The following is a 23,841-nucleotide window of genomic DNA, read 5'->3' on the forward strand; positions in this document are numbered from 1 at the left end:
GGAGGGCATTGAGCTGTGGGAGAAGCCGCGGTATTCCCAGGCACCCAGTGCTGAGTCTGTCCCTTGCTGCTGCCCTTCCGGCGTCCCCAGGCCCATACGCTCAGTGACCTGCGGGGGCCTTAGACCGGGTCGGCTCCAGTGTAACCGCAGCAGTAACCCCATCTTCATACACCCACGTCCATCTGCATGGGCAGCTGCAGCCACACCTGCAGCTGCGCCCTTGTCTGAGCCCCTGTCTGCTGACAGCCGGTCCAGATCCGGATCCCAGCCCACGTTCGTGTTAGTCCCCCGGGGTCGCCGGGACAATCCGCCCCAACCTGGATGGCTTGAAACAACAGATGTTTCTTCCATAACCCTCAAGGCCGGCGGTCTCCATCCAGGGCCCCGGGGCGGGGGGCAGGGGGCGGTTCTTGCTGCCTAGTTTCTCCTGGCCCTCGGTGTTCCTTAGCTCCCGCAGCTGTACATGGCCTTCTTTCTCTGACCTCTCCGTCTCCCATGATGACACCAGTCATTGAATTTAGAGCCCAACTGGATTTCCAGGGTGACCGCATTTGAGATCCTTAATTAACATTTGCAAAGGTCTTTTTCCCAAAGGAGGTCACAGTTGCAGGTCCCAGTGGGGTGTGGACATGTAAGTATACAACCAAATACCAATGGGAGTTATTGCTGACCAAAGACTCTTAGCTTATTTTAATTTTTTATGATTTTATAGTTATCAAAATTCAGTGAGCGTATATTACTTTTGAGACAAAAAGTAAGAAATCTATTACTATATTTAGGAATATAGGAAAACCTTCACTGTATCTAAAACTGACCTAACCTCTCATTCCAGCTTCCTCTCCTGCCCCACCTCAGGGGTGGCTGCCCTGTCCTCTCCGTCACCCAGGACATGCATGGTCCCAGCCTTGTCCTGGCCTCTCCCTCCCCCTCCCCCTCTCCCATAAAGCTCTCTAAGCAGCCACCCTCCCATCTTTGCCACCTTTGCCCCGGGAGGGGGGCGGGGCTCAGCCTCTGCCACCCTGGTTTCTTTTCCAGACGGGCTTGAGGGTGCCCTCCCCCTGTTCTAGGCAAACCCATGGCCACAGCGTCCACAGGATCAACCCTTGCAGAGTCCCCGGAACATCCTGGCCTCACCTCACCTCAAACTCTTCACCCCAATTAAAGCTAAATCCAAGCCCTGGCTGGTGCGGCTCAGTGGTTGGAATGTCATCCCATAACTGAAGGGTTGTGGGTTCAATTCCCTGTTGGGGCACGTGCCTAGATTTCGGGTTCATCCCCGGACCGGACACACGTGAGTGCGACCCCCACTCTGGACGCGCGTGATCCCTGGTCCGGTGCGGATCCCCAGTCTGGGCGCGTCCACAGGCAACCAACTGATCCCTCTCTCACATCCATCTTCCTCCCTTCCCCTCTCTCTAAAGGAGCAAATGAAAAAAGATGTCCTTGGGTGAGGATTAAAAAAAAAAACCTAAACTCAAGAATTGGGGTCTTACATGTCTCTAGACTATTTTATGTTTAGGCTTCAGAATAACTGTGCCCTGGGTACGATGTGCATTTGCATGTAGGTATTAAATAGGGGACAGGGGAATATGTGGAATCTATAAAACTAAAAATGCAATCAAACAACATGAAGAAATAGTACATGGTCGCTGGAGAAACTAATGAAGGTAAAAAATTAGAGGTAACAAGAGTGGCCCGACACCACGGGTCTGAAATACCTGTAAAAATTCAAATACACTTAAGTGTTTGGAGATTGGAGCGACAAAGCATCTGCTGTGGCCTGGTGAGCCGCCTGGCCGTGAGGCGGTGCTCACTCAGCTCCTTGTAAGTTCCCCCCCTCCGGTGAAACTGCGGCGCGAGCCCCCCTCACCCCCAGGCGAGGCGCTCACGGTCCTGGAGCACAGACTCGTTTTCCCGCGGAGGGGCTCGCCCTGTACTGCACTCTGTCAGCCCCAAGGAGACTCAGGCCTGGGTTTCCTCCGGCTTCAGTCAGCAGACGCTTTATTATGTTCTCTGCACAAAACTTTAAATGAGTGGCCTGGGAATCATAAAATGAAAATTTGATGAGAGATGCTGCAGTAATGAGAGACAGTGGCCTGGGTGGATGGAATCAACAGGAGGCTTTAAACAAAGCCGCCTTCGCTCCGTTACATCCGTTGGTTTCCAGCTGTCTGTGAAAGGAAGTTGCAGAACCGAACACGGTGCACAGGAGATTCACAGATTTTCATTAGAACGACCTTACAACCGTGGCCTGTAGTCAGAACTCTTTTTTTTTTTTTTTTTAAGTTAAGATTTCATTTTCAGAGAGGGGAAGGCAGGGAGCAAGAGAGGGAGAGAAACATCGATGTGAGAGAGAAACATCCATCGGTTGCCTCTCACACACCCCACCCCCTGAATTGGGGACCGAACCTGCCACCCAGGCCTGTGCCCTGACTGGGAATGGGACAGGCGACCTTTGGCTTTGCTGAAGGAAAGCCTATCAACTGAGCCACACCGGTCAGGGCAGAACTCTTACTTGTCAATGGATTCGTATTCAAGCTAACATCTTCCCAAAATCCACCATACTATTTTGAACATACGTTTTCCATTATGAAATGTGCTTGACCAGTGCAGATGCCCTAAAAATCCAGACACTGGTTGCCTCCAGACAGCTGCTTCCTGTCCATGCGTGTCACTCCTCCCACCACTAGGGGCACTCGACCCCCCCTCCCCATGACTCCAGGTGGGCTATTGACTTGTTTTGACCAATAGAATGCAGTGGAAGTGATGCTGAGTCAATTTAGGGCCTAAGCCTTATCAGACCAGGCAGCTCCCATTTTTGCTCTCTTGGAAGCCAGGTGCCATTTTCCAAGGAAGCTCAAGCTTCGGTACCAAATAGTGAAAGATCACATGGAGGGAGAGAGGCCACCTGGAGAACCAACCCTGGTGTCCTGGGCACCAGCCTCGGCCACAGGCGAGAACAACAGAACCACTCGGTGACCCCTACACACACACTGTGTGGTGATAACCGTTGCTGTTCGAAGCCCACCCCTTGACCTTGGACTTCCAGCCTCCAGAATTGTGAGACAATTAGTTGCAGTTGTTTAAGCCACCCAGTCTATGGTGTTTGTTGTGGCAACCTGAGCTGACTAGTGCACCATATGGCCCAGCAATTCCGCTCCTCGGTATCTGCCCGAGAGAAACGAAAACATCTGTCTGCACAAAATCTAGTACATGGATGTATAATGGTCAAAAAGCTGAAACAACCCCAAATATCCACGAACTGATGAATGAATAGACAAAATGGTGCCTCCGGACAATGCAATGCGGTTTGGCCATAGACATGAAGTTCTAGCACACGCTTCCATGTGGATGAGCCTTGAAAACATCGTGTTAAGTGAAGGAAGCCAGACACAAATGGCCATATATTGTGTGACGTCATTTCTATGAAATGCCCTGAACGGACAAATCCATAGAGAGCAGACTGGCCGTTGGCTTGGAGGGATGTGGATTGACTACTAATGAGTATAGGGTTTCTTGGGGGGGGGGGTGTCATGAAAATATTAAAAACTTTATCGTGGTAATGTACAAGTCTGTGGATATACTGGAAGCCACAGAATTGTATGTGAATTATTATCTCAAAGCTGTTATTGCCCACCCCCCCCAAAAAAAAGTAAGGAAGGGAAGGGGAAATTCTCTAAAAAGAAAAGTTAGTGTGATCAAGACATAGCTCTAAATGTCTTGGTAAGAAATCAACTCTGAGATGCCGTCAAGGGGAAATGCAAGGAGCAGAAGAGTGTGCAGAACGCGATGTCATTGTGTGGTAGCATGTGGCTCGTACTTGTGTGTACACGTGTGCACACCTGGAAGGACACACGAGAGACAGCCAGGGGTATCTTTGCTCGGAAGGTCGAGCCCGGCTTTTTCCACCTCCCTTGACCTTGGTTTAATCCTCACAGGTGTCTCCTCAGATCAAGCTTTTCTGCTGGGCCCACGTGAGGCCTCCTTTCTTTTCAGGGCCCAGTCCTGAGCTTCCGTCCCACTTTCAATAAGAACATTCACGGAAAATGCAGGTCGCCTCAAATGGTAGACTTCACACTTACTTTGTTTTCATGCCCCTAAAACCAGTGTTTATTAAAAATGATCTTCCCCACCACATCCAAACATTTTTATTATATAATAGAGAATATTTTAAAATACATGTTCGAAAATGATTAGCAAGTCATTGACAGGTGTTGGCTGTACTTGATTGATAACAAATGACCGCACTAGACACATTCTCCTCGTAACTTGTTCTTTCCCCATTTGCCAGATCAGTGCCCTGGGGCCCAACAGACTGTAGATTTGACGCAGCTGTCAAACAGCTGTTTGTGGGATTAACACCGTCAGGGGGACCGAACCTGTCTTGATCACAACTGTATGCATCGGGGACCGGTGCTCAGTTGGATGGATGGATGGAGTGATGGGGAAAAAAATGAATGAATGAATGAATGAATGAATGGCTGGAGTGCCGCTGCCAAAGGCTGCCTGACGTAGCTGTGGAGTCCAGGGTTTGAAGTCTGAGAAAACCTGTGTTCGCTTCCTGTCCTGCCACTGCCCAGCTGTGTGGGCTTGGCAGTTTCTCATCTGGGAAGTAGGTATTTTTTTTTTAAAAGGGCAGGGCTAAAGTTTCTTTTCTTTTCTTTTAAGAATTTATTTTTAGAGAGAGGGGAAGGGAAGGAGAATGAGGGAGAGAAGCATCAATGTGTGGTTGCCTCTCACGCACCCCCTACTGGGGACCTGGCCTGCAACTCAGGCATGTGCCCTGACTGGGAATCGAACTGGCAACCATTGAGTTCGCAGCCCACACTCAGTCCACTGAGCCACACCAGCCAGGGCATAAAGTGGGTATATTAATAACATTGTCCAGCCCTGTGACTTCCAGCCTCTAAGCTTATCGACAGCTTAGATGTGTGACGTCGGAAAATTAAACAAGCTCACTGAGCTTTGCTTTCCTCGTCTGCCTCGGTTAGGTCTCATCTAGCTGTTGATGTAGATTGGGTGTGGATCACTTAGCGGCACAGGAGCAGGCAGGAGGGCTGAATTAGCACTTGGTGTTACTATTACTCCTTTCTCAAAGCCGAGATGGCCTAGGCCCTGAATTAAATATTTGTTGGGTCAGAGCGCCCTCTGATGGGCACAAGGAGCCACAGATCAGGGAAAAGGAATAGGGCCCCAAAGTTTAAACCGACGATTGTTTCATTCCGTTGTTCAACCAACTTCCTTGAGCCCCTTCGTGCTGGGTGGTGTTGTGGACCCATTTATGACGGGACAGTTCTGGGCCCGCTCTCCCGGGGCTCACAGTTCAGAGGGGGAGACAGTCACAGCGCAGAGGAGGCACCTGACCTAGGCCAGGCATTTAGACTGGAGTGAGACCTAGAGGACAGGCCAGACCTTCCTGGACCTCCTGGGCCTTGATGAGACGCTGGGCTTTCTCTTGAAGTCACTGAGGAGCCATGGTAAGACCTGAGCAGAGGAAGGGCGGGTCAGATGTGAAGTTTGATGGGGAGGGGGGACACCTGGACAGGAGGGGACCTGGAGAGAGGGGGGTATCAGCGTAAAGCCCAGGGCTCCCCAGAGACGGAAGACTCCAGGCCACTCCCAGTCTAAGGGAGAATGGGGCGGTCTCCAGTCTGAGGCCACACCCACTCCTGCCCAGAGGCTGGCCCACCTGGACTTCCCCTCTGCACCCCCCTCAGCCCGGAGGAGGGTCCAGGTTCCCCAGTGCCCACAGCAGTCCTGGCCCTTGGAACAGGCCCGTATCTGCCAAGGGTGACAAGAAAAAAAAAACGTTTGGCACCAACCGGGGAAGGGGGAGAATGGGCGTGCGTGTGCACGCCCACGCACGACAAAGATGAGTGTGGGAGGGAGTTGGGTCTGTGTGTGTGAGTGGGTGATGGGGTTTGCGGATTTGTGAGAGGATTTTAGCAGATGTGTGTGTGAGTGTGCAAGGTGTGTGAGTGTGTGTGCCTGGGTGTGTAATTGTGTCGTGTGTCTGGGTGTCAGTGAGTGTGCATTCACGGGACTGTGACATGGGCTGACGTGGGCCTACTCCACATCTTAAAACTACCACACCTGCTCTTATCCCTGAAAGAAGTCGCCACCGGGAGTCTGCACGTCCTGAACAGGGTCCCAAAATTTGGGTGTTGCTCTCCCTATAATCCCTGCATATTGCGGCCTCCCAAGTACAAGGTCACGAACCTCTCTTGTGGCATAAAACAAATGAAAACAAACATAAAAACAAAACCCCTGTGGAGAAAGGAAGCCAAGAGTGGATGGAAAATAATCTCAGGGACAACTACTCTTTTAAAGGAAATCCACGTAGGTTTACCTAAACCCTACTTCCCAGCTCAGCTCCCTTCTCGCGGCTTCACCTTCCCACCCGCCAGCGGAAGCCAGGCCAGGCGCCTTTTCGGGGCTGACACTGGGGGAAAGGACGAAGGCAGGTTTTCTCCCTCACTTCCCGGGTGAGGACATTGAGGCTCAGGAGGTGGAGAAGAAGAGCTCGAACCGGGTCTGCCCGACCTCAGGATCTCTCTCATCGCCGCCCCCATTCCCCCGGGAGGAGGAGAGCGGATCCCCGAGGCTGATGCCGCGGAGCTGCTCCCGCGCCTGGACCTAACCTCCCCAGCCCCGCACACACACCACCCCTTGAGGCTGACCCTGTCACGGCCTCTTGGCGTGCTCAGGCATGGTGAGGGGTGCCCCCCCCGACTCCCTCGTGTGTGACCAGCGCTTACAACAGTCGGAGGGGTGACGAGGGCCCCGAGAACAGAAAGCAGCCTCTGCCCGCCCCCCGCAGCAGGCAAAGATCGCTGCAGTGGCGTCAGCCCGCGCGAGTCGCAGCGCACGCGGTGCCCAGCAGGGGGCGCTCCAGGAACACTGGTTGGAGACGCGCGGTGGAGGGCGCTTTCCTGGTGCTCAGGTGCACGGGACTAAGTAACTTGCCCAGATTGATTCCGCTCTGAAGTGAGGAGCTGAGATTCAACACTAATTACAAAAATAACAATACATTTTTTCTGTAGTTCTTACCATATTCCAAGGACTGTTTGAAGCACTTGGGCTGATTTTTTACATTTATTTTTTTAATTTTTATTGAAATACACATAACAGAATTTACCATCTTGACCCTTTTGAAAAAATACTTTATTCTTAGACAGAAGGGAGGGTGCCCGGTGCCCGCACACGGTGGCTGCTGTTTTCGGTTGTTGAATGACTGACGGACCGGGTGGACCGCGCGGGCTTGGCCAACCCGACCCAGATGCGCCCAGCGAGGCAGGTGCGGGGACGCTCGGGCCCGGCGGGAGGGAGCCTGGGGCGTGAGGAGCAGTGCTTTGGGTCCCAGGGGCAGCCGTGTAAAGATCCCACCCGCAGGGGCGGCCCGAGGAGCCCCCAGGCCCTTTAGCAGAGGGTTTGTCCCCGCGGGGCCGGGAGGTGCCGGGGCCCCGGGGGAGGGCGGAGTGGAGAGCGGTCGCCTCGGGCGGGAGAAGGAGGCGGTGTCGGGAGAGGAGGCGGAGGACCGGTGCGCGCTGGGCGCTGGGCTGCTGCGGCAAGCAGGGCAGACACAGGCAGACCCTTGCGGAGCGTGGGGCGGGGCGTGGCGGACGGATACTGAGCCTCCGAGAGCAGCGTGGGGTGCGGCGTTAGACCGCGGTGCCCGCGGGGAGAGGAAGCAGGCGCGCGGGGCCTGCGGGTGTGGGGCGGGAGGGTTTGCAATTGGGGGAAGCCCTCACTGGGAAGGTGACATTGGGTGCGGGGCGAGGCATCGGACACCCGAGGGAAGCGCGCCCAGGGGCGGGAACAGCCGGTGCGACAGCCCGGAGCTAGGGCTGAGATGCTGGGGGTTAGCACGGGTCGGCTCCGACCCCTCCGGAGCCAGGCCTCCGTGCTGGGCTTGCATCTCCGTGGAGTCTTTGGGATAAACAGATGGCGGGGGGGGGGGTGTCTTTATTTGATTCTATGGTTAGAACAGGCTTGGGGAAATAGGGTGAAGGCAGGCTTTCACCCTTGTTTCTCAGAAAAGGCAACTGAGCCTCAAAGAGGCAGGGAAGGGCGCTCAGTCCCTGTCCTACCCCAGGGCTCCCTCGCAAAACCGCATAACTGTCCCAAAGCAAGCGACCGGGGTGCCTTGGATCAGAACCCTATGTCCTACCCAAACTCGCCCCCACCCCCGGCCGACTCTGTCCCGGCCTCTCGACCGCTACAGTCCCGAGTGTGGTCAAGTCCTGGAACTACTGAGAGGGAAGATCAGGGGATCCGGGGGCAGCGAACAGCGCCTTCTCTTCGCCACCTAGGAGCCGGGAAGACAGCCCGCACCAGCTGCAGTGCCCGCGGCGTCCACCCGATGGCGCTCCAGGACCGTTAAATCCGCTTTAGCCAAGGAATGGCCCAGAGCCAGAGGCTCCACCTGGCCTTTGACCACCAGGTTGGGAAAAGTGGACATTCCTGGAGGGCAACGTTCCTTCAAGTGAGGTCCTGGTAGCAGTCGCATTAACATCACCTGGGGACTTGATAGAAATGCCTGTTATTGGGTCCACCGTAGACCTATGAAACCATTTGGGGCTGGGATTCAGCAATTCGTGTTTTAAAAGTTCCTTCAGGTGATCCTGATTCTGATGCACGACCAGGTCTGACTAGGGTACATTGGAATCACCCTGGAAGCTTTAGGGCTTTCGGTGCCCCAGCCATACCCCGGACCAGTTCCATGAGAACCTGAGAGTGCGGACCGGGCATGCGTGTTTGAAAGCTCCCAGGTCATTGCAGCACCCAGGAATGGGAACCCTTGCCCTAGAAGTCCCAATCTGGGCTGAGATGTCTCCTTGATATATTAATATAACAGGAGGAAGACGAGATGACATCTGTTGGGGCCGACTTGAGCTCCAACACATCAGGTCTTCAACCCTCTCAGCCATCCTAGGAGGAAACCTCTATGATGCTCGCTCTTTCAGATGAATATGTGGAGGCACAGAGAAGTCAAGTAACCAGCCTAAGGTCACAGAGCTTGCAGGGTGGGGGGGCGCTGGAGGTGAGATGGGCAGCCTGACTCCAAATCCCTCCTCACTCCGTCCCCCTAACGATTTCCTCTCTTCCAGTCACTCCATCATGGGGCCTGGGAAGGGGGATCCAGAAAGTCCCCGCCTGTGGCGCGAAAGCATCTCAATGTCCGTGTTCCATTGTTTTCTCTGAGGTCACAGAGAAAGGCTGGTTTGGAGACAAAAAGCTCCTGGCGCGCCCTCTGGTGGGCACCGTGGGCGCCGCGGCTGGTGCGGCTTCTACCCAGCTCCAGAGCTGTGGGTAGGGGGGAGTTTTCTGCGGACTTCCTCCCTGAAAATCCCAGCACGTTTGAAACCACCCCAGGAGGCACCCACAGGCTGCATTTGGGGGCTGGGCCTCCACTGGCACCATCTGAAACCCCCTTGGGTTGAAAATAATACTAAAAGCCCTGGTACCATCTCAGGTTACTCAAGGGTCCTTCCGCCTCCAAGGCCTGGCTGGATGCTCCTGCTGGAGACGCTGGGGACAGGAAGGACAAACTGAGAATCAGCAGGGTGGGGGTACAGATTTGCCTAGTCTCTGAGCCTCTCTGGGTGCCTCTCACCATCTCTGCTCCCAGCTCCTTTCACCTTCCGGCATCCCAAACAGGCCAGACCCCTCCCCCACCCCCGGAAGGAGGCCGGAGGCTGCTATTCCCCAAGATGGGCAGTAGCCGCAGCCAGCCCCCACTGCCACCACCAAGCTGGCTTCCAGAGTCCTCACTGGCCACTTCAGAGACAGCTCCACCCAGTTTAGTTATTCCACTTCTGCGCCCTGTCCCCACATCCCCCCCCCCCCCCCCCCCCGCCCAGTGGCGCTGAAAGCCCGCTGGGGGCTCCTTCTTGGGGCCTATGAGCTGGGAACTACGCCCAGTACAAGGGGTGCTCACCCCACCAGCAAGTGGCACCCACGTGGCCACTTCCGGAGGAGGGGGTGGGAGAAGTCATATGGTTCTTTAGTTCGAAGGGGAAAAACTGAGAAACTCAGGCCAGGCAGCTGCCAGCGTCAAGAGGACAGAGCTGGCCTGCATGGTCCCTGCTGCCTACTTTTCTCCGGGTGGGAGGTGGTGGGCAGGGACACACACAAACGATACAGAGAGATGTCCCTGAGCCACCCAGTCTCTCCCAAATGTAATCACAGCACACTCCACACTACTCCTTGCCGTGCCCTCCCTCACCCTGTTTTGGCCTGTTTCCACTGCAATGATTTGTCCAGCGGTCAAGCTGCCCCAGACGTTCGTGGAGCTTGATCAAAGCAGATTCCTGGGCCGCCCAGCCAGTGCTGGCAAACCCACAGCTCTGGCAGGAAGGGCCCCAGAATCTGCATTCCCGCACATTTCCCGGGGGAGCCTTCTGTGCCTTGTGAAGCGTGGGAAGCGCAGGTCCTGGACCCCTGGGGCCTGAGGAACCCAGCAGTGTGGGCATGGCAGTCGAAGTCACATAAACTCAGGTCACCCTCACGGAAGGTGGAGGAGACACAAGTGTGTGAAGAAATCACCCTGGAGCGTTCTTCAGCTGCCAAGTCCAAAGCCAAGAAGTTTGTAAACACTTTTATTTACATGTTGTAAGTTGCAGGAGACTGTCAAGGTGCAGGAGAAAGGGGGTGCGGCAGGGGGTCGGGAGGAATCTCTCCCCAGCCTGGCTCCGGGTTTCAAGCTGGGCGCCGAGAGCTGTGCTTGAGGAAGTTAATGTGACCCTGTTGTACGGGGTTTCTTTCTTTACATTCCTTGGGTTACTTATAAAGAGTCTGTATTTTTTAAAAATCAATGCATGAAAGAAAAATTTAACAAGGAAAGAGGGGTGTTCGGTGGAGATGTGCGGGGTGCTGCCTGGCCCTCTACTCCACTTTCAGGTGTGGAGCAGAAAGAGCGTCTGTGCCCCAGTGCAGAAGGGGGGGGGCGGGAGACACACCCTGAGTGGCTTATAAAGTGGCAGGTGGCAGGGTGCTCCGAGGCTCCTGTGCCCACTCCTCACAGCAGGTCCCCTTGCTCCTGCTCTCCCCACTCCGCTTCTGCTCTGGCCTCAGCCCTCAGCACACGGAGGCTCCTGGCCTCGCCTGCCCTGGGGACTCTCTTGGGCAGGGCAGGCAACCGGGGAGTGTGCCAGAAGGCTCTCCGGCACTTGCGAAACCACAAAAAGCGCCCAGGGGTCTGGAACCTCACTGTCTTGACCTGTTTCCGGGCCCTAGCTCCTGGGGCTGCTCCTGGGGCTCCCCGAGAAGCTAAGGCTTCAGCGTCCGGGACGGCTGGGGCCTCTGCCCCTGGATGATGTGGATCTTCTGCCCTCTGGTCAGCTCTGGCCTCCACCCTCTGGTTATCCACAGCCTCCACCCTCTGATCATCCGCAGCCTCTGACCTCTGATTATGCACATCTGCCCCCTGGTCAGCCATGGCCTCCGCCCTCTGGTTATCCACAGCCTGCACCCCCTGAGCTGTGGATGCTGCTTCCTCCCTCTGGCGCAGCCTAAATGAGGCCCAGTTGACCTTGGGCCTCCACCGCCTTGTGCGGGGCTCAGGCACCAGCCCATCTCCTGCATTCCCCACGTTATGCCCCTGATTGGTGCTACCTGGCACCCCCTCCCTGTCCACCCCGGCAGAGTCCTGCTGGGCCTCACCCACCCCAGAGCTGGACCTGGGCGCCCAACCCTTCACCCTCCGCTTCAGCTTCCCCCAGGACACCTGGCTGACATACTCTCGCCACCTGTCCCCTTTGGACTGCGAGGGCCCCGGGTTGTCTTCAAACACGGGCACCGGCAGGTTCACCGGGCGGCCGGCGGGCTGCACACTGGGCTTCTTCTCCCTGCGCCAGAGGAAGGCCTCCACCAGTTCCTCCTCGTCCTTGCTCTCCAGGTCGCTCCCCAGGAATTTGCTGCCCAGGTTACTGACGGGCATCCTGCCACGCCCGGTGCCTTGGCGGCCCTTCTCACCCTTCTCTCTGGAGGCCTCGAAGTCGCTGAACTCGCTGTCGCTGGCCTTGCTGCCGTCACAGGTGCCCACGACCAGCTGGGGAGGAGGGGTCACCATCTGCTGCACTCTCGTCTTCACTTGGGACTCCTTGGGCTTTGGGGGGTGCTGGGGTGGGTGCGGGGTGCTCTTCTCAATGAGGAGGGCAACATCCTCCAGGGTGTGGCCTTCTTCCTCCAGAAATTGGGTCAGGCGCTCCCGAAATTCCGCCTCCTTGGTGGCAGGCTTGGAGATGACCCTCCAGACGCCCCCCGCCAGACTGACCTCGCGGGGGATAAGCAAACAGTCTACGTCCTCCCCAATCTGCAGCATCCCCACGGTGGAGTCCTCCCTGTGGAACACCTTGCCGATCTTCTTAAAGGTCCCCACAGGCTTCAAGGCTTCCACGAGGACATCCAAATCCACATCTTTGCAGACGTCAGGGACGCTCCAGAGGATCAGGCAGTCGGGAGACGGGAGGAAGCCCCAGGGGAGCCAGCCCCCCACGTGGCTTTTCTCAGGGGTCTTTAAGATCTCCAGGGTGAAATCTGGGGTGGGGAGGCCAACGTGCCCAAACTGCAAGAAGCCCCTACTATAGGGGTGGGAGTTGGGGCGGCGTCCCAGCAGGGCGGCCCAGAGAGTCTCACCTCTCCAGCAGGGACGAGCCAACACTCCCAATCTCTCTGTCTGCAACAAGTTTCCGTCTGGACCAAGGCCGGCTCCCTCCAACGACTGGTGGGAATCAATTTTCAGGATGCTTTCGTGAGCCGGGGTGAGGTCAGTCCTGAGGTTCAAACCCCACTGCAAGCTGAAAACGTGGTGTCTCGGCCCCAAGTTGGGGCGCATGGGCTCCCCGGGATTCCTCCTGCCCCGAGCACCAGGGACGCACGCCTGGAACTTGGGAGAGGACTTCGCAGACAAAGACGGCCCAGCCGTGGCTACTCAATATGGCCGAGGCGCTTGGAGGAGGCAGCCCAGCTCCCCGGGAGGGTCTCCCGCTCCTCGGCAGGCTGCTACCCACGTCCAGGCTGACCTTGACGCGCCTCCCGTCCCCCTGGCCCAGCACGCGCGCCGTTCCTCGGAGCTCCGGGGCAGGAAGTTTCTCCTCGCCCTCCCCCAGGATGAGACCCACCTCCCCCTTCTCATCTTACACTCCCTGACACGGGAAGACTGACAGGGGGGCTGTCCAGTCCTCCCGTGGCGCCCTTACTCCCCTCCCGCACGGGGGTGTGGCCGCGCCCCGGGCCTCACGGGGGCCACCGCTTCCAAGCGGAACGCGCGCGGAGGCCCACGTCAGCACCTTCTCCGAGCAAGGCCGCAGTTTCCAAACCTGCCATCCTAAACAACCAAGCTCGGGAGGTGGGTGTGCCAGTGGGCCCGCCCCCTGAGAGCCCCTGACCCCGTGTATCACCACTTTCCTTTGACATCAGTCACTTCTGGTAGCAGACGTGTGGGTGGAGGAGGCAGTACGGGCGTTACTGCACCAGCCCCTAGCGCGGGCTTGGCTCGCAGTAAGCGCGCAGTAAATATTTTTGAGTGAAGTGAATGAATGAACCTAATTGTTCACTAGTGGGGACTGACTCAATTTTAGGGTCCCCTCTCACAGTGAAATACCGAGCAGCTATAAAGAAAGGGTAGCCCAGTTTTATGGGGCGGTGCCTGAGGATGAGGCTCCACCTTAAGTGCTTTCTTATGAAGTCCTCACCATAACATTATGAGACAGGCAATAGAATATGACAATCATTCCCGTTTTATAGCCAAAGAAATAAAATCACTTGCTCAACTCGCACGGCCAGGAGGTGATGGTTTGAATCTGAAACACTCTGGCGTGTGTGTGTGTGTGTGTGTGTGTGTGTGAGAGAGAGAGAGAGAGAGAGAGAGAGAGAGAGAGCAAGCCAAGGTGTGTACACCTACAAGCACTACTGACAAGGGCTATTTCTGGGCAGGGGCCTGGGGACCCACGGAGGGGGCAGAGACAGACACTTTCAATCCATATCCTTTTTGGATTCCTTGGGGTTTCAGCAATCAACAATGTTAATTAAATTAAATTAAACCAAAGGTCCTCAGATTCGGCCACACACCTAGTGGGTCGGGATACCTGGGACGTGGGGGCCAGGATTTCCAGTTTCCCAGGCGTCGCTGAGGCAGGCGGCTCAGCACCCATAGGCGAACAACAATTAGTAACAATAACAGCAAATTTGTGCGGAAGATTCTGTTGAAACCAGACACCTTGCTATGTGATGAATAGGCCGTTGTGAGTCCTCAGAGCTGTCTTCTTACAAATGGGGAAACTGAGGCTGGCCTGATGTTGCGCAGCTCTAAGGTGAACGTAAGCTCTGGGGTCACCAGCCAGGCAGGCTCGGAAGACACAGCGGATCCTCATCAGTTAGTTGCCTGGATCCTCAAAAACGCCTCTTCCACCTTCACTGCCTGCAATCTATTCCCACGCTAGCACCTGGAGGGACCTTTTAAATACTTAAGTCAGATCTGCCTCTAGTGTTTATAAAGTCTTCATCTCAGGCAGAGTACAATCAAAGTCCTCACCGCCGCCCACAAAGCCCTCTCAGGTCTCCCCCACTTCCCTCTCTCTTCCTCTCTTCACTCCACTTCGCCACATGTGCCTGCTCTTTACTGCTCCTCCAACACACTGTGCTCCCGCCCCGGCCTCAGGGCCTTTGCACTTGCTGCCACCCAAACCGCTCAGCTTTCACCTCCTCTGACAATCTCCCTCTGCCCGCCCCCCTCCATAGCCCGGAATCCTTAACCTTTTCCAGGCCACCGACCCTTTCCAAGATGAAATGTTTCAGTGCACAGAACTGCATCTGAGATTACAAAGGAAACCAATTACAGTGAATTTCCAACAACAGCAACAAAAGCAAAACAAAGCCCCGTAAAGTAATGACTTTAACACACGATATAAAAATGAACACGTGCGACTTTATTTAACTCCTGAAGGAAGCAGGCAGAGGTTTAGAGAAAGAGGGAAGGGAGAAAGAACTTAAAGGAAGGAAAGGGAGAACAGGGAAAGAGGGAAGGAAGACGCGTGGGGGTTGGGGGAAGGTTAGAGTCTCCGCGAGGCCTTTGCACAATTGCTGGCTCATTCCGGTTGTGTCCCGTTTGCACAGCTGGATCGTTAGGCTTCGCTGGATTTTCTCCTTCTCCTCACCAGCTCCATCCGGGACTCCGCGTTTGGGTCTCCCGAGACCTCCCCACTGCGCCCCTCCTGCTCGGTTTCTCGCCCCGCCTCCCAGTGGTCTCCATGGCAACGCGGAGACGCGTTCCGAAGCACGAGTCTCCTCTGAGGGGGTGAGACCCCGGCTCAGGGTGAGGGACGGGCAGCTCCTCTTCTCTGCTCCTCATCCCGTCCTAAATCGTCCTCCCTGGGAAACTGCTTCGTAGAGGACCTAAGATAAAAACCCCTAGGAGGAATAACGGCTTAAAAATCCATACCTAACTCCCAGCTGCTATGGCTCAGTGGATTGAGCACCGGCTTGTGAACCAAAAAGTCACAGGTTCAGTTCCTAATTGGGGCGCCTGCCTGGTGTGGGGGTCAGGTTTCCAGCAGGGGGCGCGTGAGAGGCAACCACACATTGGTGTTTCCCTCTTTCTCTCTCCCTTCCCCTCTCTCTAAAAATAAATAAAATCTTTATTTTAAAAAAAATCCAAGTCAAAGAAGTCAAGAAATGACTTTGCAGATGAGACATTTGGGTTGTTTTTTAATTTTATCTTTTGTTTGTTTTTTGGTGGAAGGAGGGGAGGGTTATCCTAGAAATGAAAACCTCAGGTGCTCAACATCCTTACAAACCTCGCGAGCCCCTGAGCAGTTCCGCTGGGGGTGGTTTAATTGCCCAGATCCTCCTGCAGCCGCCCCAGGGAAAAAGGATAATTATAGCTTCCAGTTTTGTGTTTGTTGAAAAGAAACGCAAAAATCAGAAAAGAACGGGGGATGGAAACAAAACGTGGCCCAAATCTCTCCACTCAGCCTCACTTAATGGCCATGATTTGCAAATGAGTAATATTAAAAGTCACACACACATTAAGAAAACGCCAAAGTTACAGAAAGGTGTAAAATGAAAAACAAGCCGCCCCCCACCCTCGCCCCCGCGCAAGCCTCCAGCCTTGCTCCCTCCAGAGTAACCACAGTTAAATATCTGTACTTTTCGGGGGGGGCGGGGGAAGCTTACTTTAACATCTGTGTAATTTTAGGATTTTCCCCTTAGCGCATTTTCAGTCTCCTAAGGTATTTTCACCACGGTACTTGCCACTTCTTCTTTTCTTATATATTTCCTTATTGTCTCCCCGTGTTAGACCTTCAGCCCCGTGGAGACAGAGGTATCTGTCCGGGCTGTTCGCTGCTGAACCCCCGGCCTCTGGAATGGTCCCGGCAGGTGCTCCGAATAATTACTGAGGGAGTGAACAAATGGATTGCGTTAGATCTATCTCTATAAAACTTACTCTTTTTTTTTGCACTTACTAGCCTGTCTTGGTCTGCACCCCGGCTTCTTTTATTCGTGACAGCCTCCACCTCTGTGACCCAGAAAGGCAGGAGCCTGGCAGTACTCGCTTTGACGGAGCCCCCACGTCGTTGTCCCTGGCCCTGTGCTCTCTCTTTTAACCCTTTCAACCCTTCCTGAGAAAGTATTGTTCCCATTTTCCAGATGAGGAAAACTGAGGCCAAAGAAGGCCACGCCGCTAGGAAGTGGCAGAGCTGAGCTTTGAATCACTTAGGTTCCTCAGATTTTTAACCCCCGCACTTTTTTTTCAATTATTTATTGATTTGAGAGAGGTTTGCTGTTTCACTTAGTGATATCAGTAATTGGTTTTTTAAAAAGATTTTATTTATTTCTTTTTAGAGAGAGGGGCAGGGAGGGAGGAAGAGACGGAGAGAAATATCCACGTGAGAGACATAGGTTGCCTCTCGCACGCCCCCGACTGGGGACCTGGCCCGTGACCCAGACTGGGAATGGAACCCGCGACCTTTCTGTTTGCGGGACGACGCCCAGTCCACTGAGCCACGCCAGCCACGGCGGCCTTTAGGCCTGGAGCAGGCAGGCCCTCTGAGGCTGCCTGTCTCCCGCTTGTTTCTCGGGGAATCCTGAAGCATTTCTGCCCAACTGCTTCCCGAGAGCGCAGCGGTGATGCGCCCCAGCCCCTGAGAGCCCCAGCCTTGTCTGGGAGCACAGACTGTCATCTGCAGAATCACCTAGATTTCGACCCCTCTCGGGCTTTCCTGCGTGGCCTTCGGCCAGTCCCTGAGCCCTTCCCAGTGTCACCTTCTCATCCACGGAACGAGATGACTGTCACGTTAGCAGCGCACGTTCGCAACTGCTTATCTCCTCTTCTGAAAGTCGAAAAGTTGAAAGCTTTGCACCCAAACTCCCCCCCTCCCCAAGCTCGGGGAGGCATGACGTAGCCTGATGTGAGGCTGTGTATAGTCCTAATTTATGTCACCGAATGTCAGTATCCCACAGTTCCCTGCAGAATTCTAATGAGTTTGATTATGGGAGCTGCCCAAACCTCCCTGGGGGGTGGGGGGAGAATTACACAATTTAAGGTACAGTCACTCTATCATTTTTCCAAAACCCAGAATTCCAAACCACATCTGGCCCAAGGATTTCCGATAAGAATTTCTGGGCCCAGAGCGCCACCTCTGCAGTTAAGAAGTTCTAATGAATGAATGGGTGTGGAGAGCCGTGCGCGCTGCACGGAACACAGGATAGCTCTACGGTTCTTATTCCAGGTAAATGGTTTCACCTGTCCTACCAGGGGCTGGAAGCCCGCGGAATAGTGCGTTCTATTGGCCATGAGCTCTTCTGATGACACCCCTTTTTAAAATAATGCAATGCAATGAAGCGGTTTTCAGAGCGTTTCTTAGCAGCCAGATTGTTTTTCCAAATTAAATTTAACATGGTTCCCCCAACATATCAAAGAGCAGACTAATTGCATTAGCTCACATTTATTTTATGTTGATACAATACAGCATCAACCACAAGGACAATGAAGAGTTTTAGCTGAAGCCACGTTAACTGAAGCGGGGGTTCGCAGAGGCCAGCTGCAGCCTTCCGTCAGCACGCACTTGGGAATTTTTGCTTAGGATCTGCTACACCAGCGATGTCTTGGTTCACACAGATAAGTGGCTTCATATGGTCCCCATTCTGCACAACAGCTTGCATTGCAATCTCAGGAAACTCTTCAGCTGGCCCAGGAAAACTCCAAAGAGCAGTGGTAGGAGACTTGGGTTTTATGGGTGACATTGAACCCACTCACGTGGTGTGTGGGAAGCACCCAAAACCCACAATAAGCACGAATACAGTCTTAGTACCGCAATATGATGATATGAAATGCCACACCGCCCCTCGTTACTATACAATGAGTACACCCTGATGGGAGAACCGCATGCAATGAACAAGTATGCCTGAGGTTGTGTTACAGTTATTCAAGCCCCCGATTCTGAGGAAACAGTGACCACAGTGATACAATGTTCCATGAGTGGGAGTGGCCAGGCCAGAAATTTACCCAAAATAAAAAGATCAGTAGAGAGCTATAAACTTCTACACTAGTAAACTTCTACTTTCGCAAGAAGTTCAAACAGAGGTGTGGGGACAGCAGGAAAAGCTCTGGCCCACCCATTGCACAAAAGGAAAAAGTATCGAGGCTCGAGGGTAGAGAGTCAGCTTGGGGAATAGACAGAAATCGGTCTTCTGGGTTTTAGGTTATTTCAACTCAAGTGAACTCTGAACATTCCTTCTGTGTCTTGACCCTCTGCTGGGAATCCAAGGTCCCAGAGCAGTTCCCAACTGCCTGAGGGTGGTCCCTTATCGGCTCCCAGGCTGCCAAGGTGGGGGTGTAGAATGAGACCGCCACCTGTTGGCTCTGCTGGGGGGTGGGGGGAATGGGGTGGCCTCTCAGAAATAAAACAGGGGGTGGACACTGGAATTCACAGACATGATTACCCACCGCAGGAATACACTGGGGGTCTCCAGTGTTACAATTGGATAGGTAAGACTCTGAACATGCACGCGGAAGTTACATTTTTTAAAAGAAAATCAGTTCAAACCTTTGCAGATCCCTGAACTGATGAAAGTTCGCAAATTCTCAGGTAAGACGCCCTGAACAAGAGCCCTGTCTACTCACAGGCATTTGAATTTAATGTGAATGAGTTTGTTTTTTCTTTTCTTTTCTTTTCTTTTTTGTTCTTTATCATCAGAGGGGACTTGGAGGCTCGGGCTTAACATTGTTAATGGATAACTCTTGAACGTGACCTCAATTATTTACCTCCCTGTGGACCATTCCCTGGAAGTCTCGCTTTTTGTTCTTTAGGGAGTGGAGTGTGCCCCTCCCCCCAAGTCAGAGCTTCTGGGGTTTAATTTGGAGAGAACCCCATCCTCCTCAGGCTCCAGCCACAGCAGAAGTGCCCCCCTCGCCCCTCCCCCGCTGACCAGCCCTGCAGGGCAGACCCGGCCAATAGAGAACAGCGACAGCTGTTCAGTCACACACAGAGCAGTGAGGTCCTCAGGCAAGGCGAGCAGGCAGGCACGGTTTCTGCTTGTCATGTGCAAACCAGGGTGGCCCACTCCGGGCAAGTCTGTGCCATAGGTACGTCCAAAATACATCCTTTGAAAAGACGAAAAACGACTCTAGGCTTTGCAATGGCAGGACTTCCAGCCGGGATCAAAGCTAGAGGGAGGGGATCCGTGCCTCCTTCCCCACAGGACACACTGAGCAAGAGGTGCTGTCCACAACATCACGCACGCCACAGGCGGGTGGGGGGTGGGGGTGGCGAAGGGGACGGCCGAGCCCGCACCCTGCCATGTTCTTCCTGCTTGGCTTGTCTTCAACCCCATTAGCAGACCTTCTGCAGAACCTCGGTGTGCGGGACCGGGTTTCTCTCCTGCCATTTCCCAGCCAACACCTGCAGACCTCAGGAGTGCTGGGGACGGCTCGCGGCCTCCATAGCAACAGTCTGACGCGCTGCTGGGCTCCCACTGCGACTGCGCAGACGGTCCTGCGGGGTCTGCGGGTTGTTAGCGGTTGTTTGCGGGTCTTTGAGATCCTTCCTCACTCAAAAGTTATCTTCGCCCACTCAAATAGCACCCACCCACTCACTCCCGTGTCAGTCCCACAACTACGCCAATATTACCCACTCGACTCCTATCTTACACATGCGCAGACGCTACCCACACGCTCACACAGTACCCACGCGCACTCGTGTTCAAGTAACGCAGACGCCACCCGCATCTACTCAAGTATTTAACATGAGTGCCGTGGGGATTGGGTTTGGGTCTGTTTTGTTCCCCGCTGTGTCCCCAGTGCCTGGAACAGTGCCGGATACACTGTGGACACTCGGGAAATGTTTGTTGAATGAATGAATGACCGCACTCAACCATACACTTCCTGCATCTACCCCAATGGTGCCCACGCCCACTCAGTGTACCCGAGGAACTCAAATGTCACCCACTTACTATGCGTGCGATGAAAGCGGGACTTGTTCCCTCCGTGTCCCCAGCCTCTAGAGCAGGGCCCGGGACGTAGTAGGTGTGCAACAAATGTGTGCCGGATGATGAATGAGTGACCCACACTCCACTAGGTGTTAACCACGCTCCCTCCGAGGTCGCCCACGAGTTAGCTCCGATGCAAATGCCACGCCCACCCTCACCCCCACGGTCCACACCCACTCGCGTTCCCCAAACTCACTCAGATGGAACCCCCCTCCCCAGGCGTCACCCACACCCACTCATCTGCCCCCACGCCCACCCCATGTCACCTCACAGCTGCTTGTCAGATGCGTGGTGCCGTCGGCGGTTTTTCTTTGGCTTCCGCTTGCCCCTCTTGCGGTCTCCAGCCTGCCCGTCCTTCTCCGCGGAGTCCAGAGGCGGCACCCGGTCCAGCCTGGCAGCGGCCCCAGCCCCCGGTTTGTCCCCCGGCCCGGGCGCACCGCACTTTCTGGCAGGCAGCTCTCTGGGGCCCGGCACGGTCGGGCAGAGCTCCTGCCTCAGGACCCGGGCCACGTCCTCCACCGTCCTGCCCTCGCTCTGCAAGAAGAGGTTCAGCTTGGTCAGGAATTCAGTGTCCTGCTTCTGGGGCATGTAGACCACTCTCCACACGCCGCCCTTGCCCTTGATCTCCCTTGGGATCGCGGAGTAATCGATGTCTTCCATCAGCCTGATGATGGCGGCCTTGGACCTGTCCTCTTCCAGGAAGGCCTTCCCCGCTACTTCGAACTTGCCCAGAGGTTTCAGGGGGGCCCTGATGGTCTCCTCGAAGTCCTCGTGGCTGCAGTCCGCTGGGATACCCAGGATCATCAGGGACTTGTAGCTGTCCACCTCCAGGGCCTTGCACCCATGTTCCAGCAGCGCGAGGTCCTTCGCCCCGAACAGCATCTTGCCCAGCTCTCGGAGGCAGCAGAATGCCCGCTGCTGCACACCGGCGCTGCCTCGGGGATCCACGAAGTGATCCAGGATGCCACGATCCCTTCCCAAAGGCCACGCTCCAGAGAGGCCTCACAGGCCCCAGTGTGCCCGCCTCTGTCAAGGGTGCCCCGGGCGCTGCTCGCTGGGCTGCCCGGTGTTCAGTCCCCGGTGACAACCCCCGGGAGAGGCCTCGTGGGAATTCCCAGGGGCTCACGCCGCGGGAAGCAGCGGGGGGGTGTCTGCCGGCTGGCACGTGGCTCCTGGGCGAGGCTGAGCCAGGCAAGGTCTGGAGATGCTGCGTGCGCCTTCTTGGTGGTGGCCTCCAAAGGTCTCAGCAGATCTGGGGCCGAGCTCCCTGGGGTCGTTGCCACCGGGGTGTCAGGCCTGGCCCACAGGCTGCCCTGGGTGCCCCGGGACCAGGCTAAGAGCGGGATGTGGTCGCTGCACTTGCTCCCGCAGTGACGTCACTGCCTCCTTCGGTGCTGCGGCCCAGAGGTCTCCATGGCAACCACTAGAGCTTCGCCTCTGCCATTGGCCAGGCCCAGCCGCATTGAAATCAGAGTCCGAGGGGGTCATGCAGAGGTGAGGGGTCAGCCACCAGCTTTCAGAAGTACCCACCCCCTTTATCCTCGGGAGGGGGGGTGGAAATGGCTGATTCCGAGGGACAGGGGACAGGGAAGATACAAGACGAGCCTGAAACATCTTCTTGGGTCAGAAAGAGAGGAAATGCTCAAAGAATAATGATAACAGGTGGAAAGACACTGAGTTAGCTTGAAGGGCTCCCGCTGAACAAATCTGAGACACTCGGAGCAACAACGTTAACATTGGGGGTAACGGTATAACCCTTTCAATAAAATAAGTGTCCATGAGCCCATGGATACTCGTATCCATGGATACTCGTATCCAAGAGTTTACTTATAACTGTGGATATAAGTAGATGGACGAATGCAAAATTTGTTGGAGGAAAATGCGTTGTTACATTATCTCCTATATAACTTGTGACTCAAAAAGAACAAAAGTATCTTTAGGGTGGAATGCCCTGGTTGGCAAGACACACCCACTATGATATTCAAGGGTAATATCCAGAATGATCCACCAGATTGGCAATTTACTCTCAAAATGGATTCAGAGGGGGGGGGGAGTTCTTTGTACCATACTTGCAACTATCTTATAAGTTTGTGATTTTTTTTTAATTTAATAAAAAAGAAATGTCTTGTCCGGGCCGGTATCGCTCAGGTGGCTGGAGTGTCTTCCCGCAGCCGGAAAGCTCACAGGCGGGATTCCTGGGCAGGGCACATGTTTAGATTGTGGGTTTGGTCCCCGGTTGGGGCGCATACGAGAAGCAACTGATCGACGTTTCTCTCCCTCCCTCTCTCCTTCCTTTCCCCTCGCTAAAATCAATAAGCATAAAATCCTGGGTGGGGATTTTTTAAATGTAGTATATGTGGCCGTCTTCATAACGTCCATTCCTCCCCTCCCTGCGCCAGGAATAAAAGCCATAAAGTTTGGTTTAGACAGTCTCCGGATTCCTAGCTCCGGAGATGAGTGACTTAAATTAATCCACCTGACCCTTCCCCTTCGCCACTTCTGAGCCACTTCCCCAGTCACTGCTGAGTGACTGCGTCAGAAATGGTCACCCAGGTAACCAGGGCCTAAGCCAATCGGTGCCTTCTATTCCCTAGTCAAGAGATTGCTTAAGAGCTGGACTGTGAACTCAGCATAATTAGAATAAAGCTCAGGGAAAGGAGGAAAAAAAAAAGAATGAAGCTCAGGATTTTTGTGACTAGTTATGAGGAAGACGCCCATCTTGGAACCACGAGAGGATCCATTTTGAGGATGAGCTCTGCGTCCTGAGGAAGGCTGAGCTCAGGGAGTCATCAGAAACCATGGCATCCTCCTGATGCCATTGCGAACCTGCGGGTCAAACTACACCTGGCACTTATGCCCTCTGAACGTTTTTTTTTTTTTTTTAAGATTTTATTTATTTATTTTTAGACAGGGGGAAGGGAGGGAGAAAGAGAAGAAGAGAAACAATGTGTAGTTGCTTCTCGAGCGCCCCCTGCTGGGGACCTGGCCTGCAACTGCAGCATGTGCCCTGACTGGGAATCAAACCAGCGGCCCTTTGGTTCGCAGGCAGGTGGTCAATCCACTTAGCCACACCAGCCAGAGCTGAAACTTTATTTTTTAAAAAACTTTTTAATTCAAATGCAACATGCATAATAAAGAGAGCACAAAATATAAAAGTGAATGGCCCAGCCACACTTCCTTCCATGCTAAGTCAGGCCTGTGTATTCTAGAATACCCTTCCCCGGGCGGCTCTGGCTGAGAGTTGTCTAAAAGAGAAATTCACATGAGTCCTAGAAGGCAGGCACGAAGCAGCCGCCATTACGGTGGGAAGCTCTGTGGAGGGCCCAGGCACTGCAAATGTTCATGGGTGTT

At 54.5% G+C, this 23,841-nt stretch overlaps 2 protein-coding genes across 2 annotated transcripts; both read right to left on the bottom strand.

The window, feature by feature from the left end:
* Window positions 1–10,628: 10,628 nt before the first annotated feature.
* CCDC8 (coiled-coil domain containing 8) lies at window positions 10,629–13,079 on the bottom strand. Its single transcript, XM_024569381.3, has one exon. It carries the CDS (start codon window positions 12,836–12,838, stop codon window positions 11,021–11,023), a length of 1,818 nt encoding a protein of 605 aa, XP_024425149.3. The 5' UTR covers window positions 12,839–13,079; the 3' UTR covers window positions 10,629–11,020.
* A 6,410-nt stretch (window positions 13,080–19,489) lies between these two features.
* On the bottom strand, window positions 19,490–21,485 carry LOC123480656 (paraneoplastic antigen-like protein 8C). Its single transcript, XM_045202953.3, has 2 exons — window positions 20,757–21,485; window positions 19,490–20,006 (listed from the first exon to the last, which is right to left on the bottom strand). Exon 1 carries the CDS (start codon window positions 21,370–21,372, stop codon window positions 20,758–20,760), a length of 615 nt encoding a protein of 204 aa, XP_045058888.2. The 5' UTR covers window positions 21,373–21,485; the 3' UTR covers window positions 19,490–20,006; window position 20,757.
* Window positions 21,486–23,841: the final 2,356 nt, after the last annotated feature.

The sequence above is a fragment of the Desmodus rotundus genome, chromosome 12 (genome assembly GCF_022682495.2).
Source record: "Desmodus rotundus isolate HL8 chromosome 12, HLdesRot8A.1, whole genome shotgun sequence".
NCBI classification, from domain to species: Eukaryota; Metazoa; Chordata; class Mammalia; order Chiroptera; family Phyllostomidae; genus Desmodus; species Desmodus rotundus.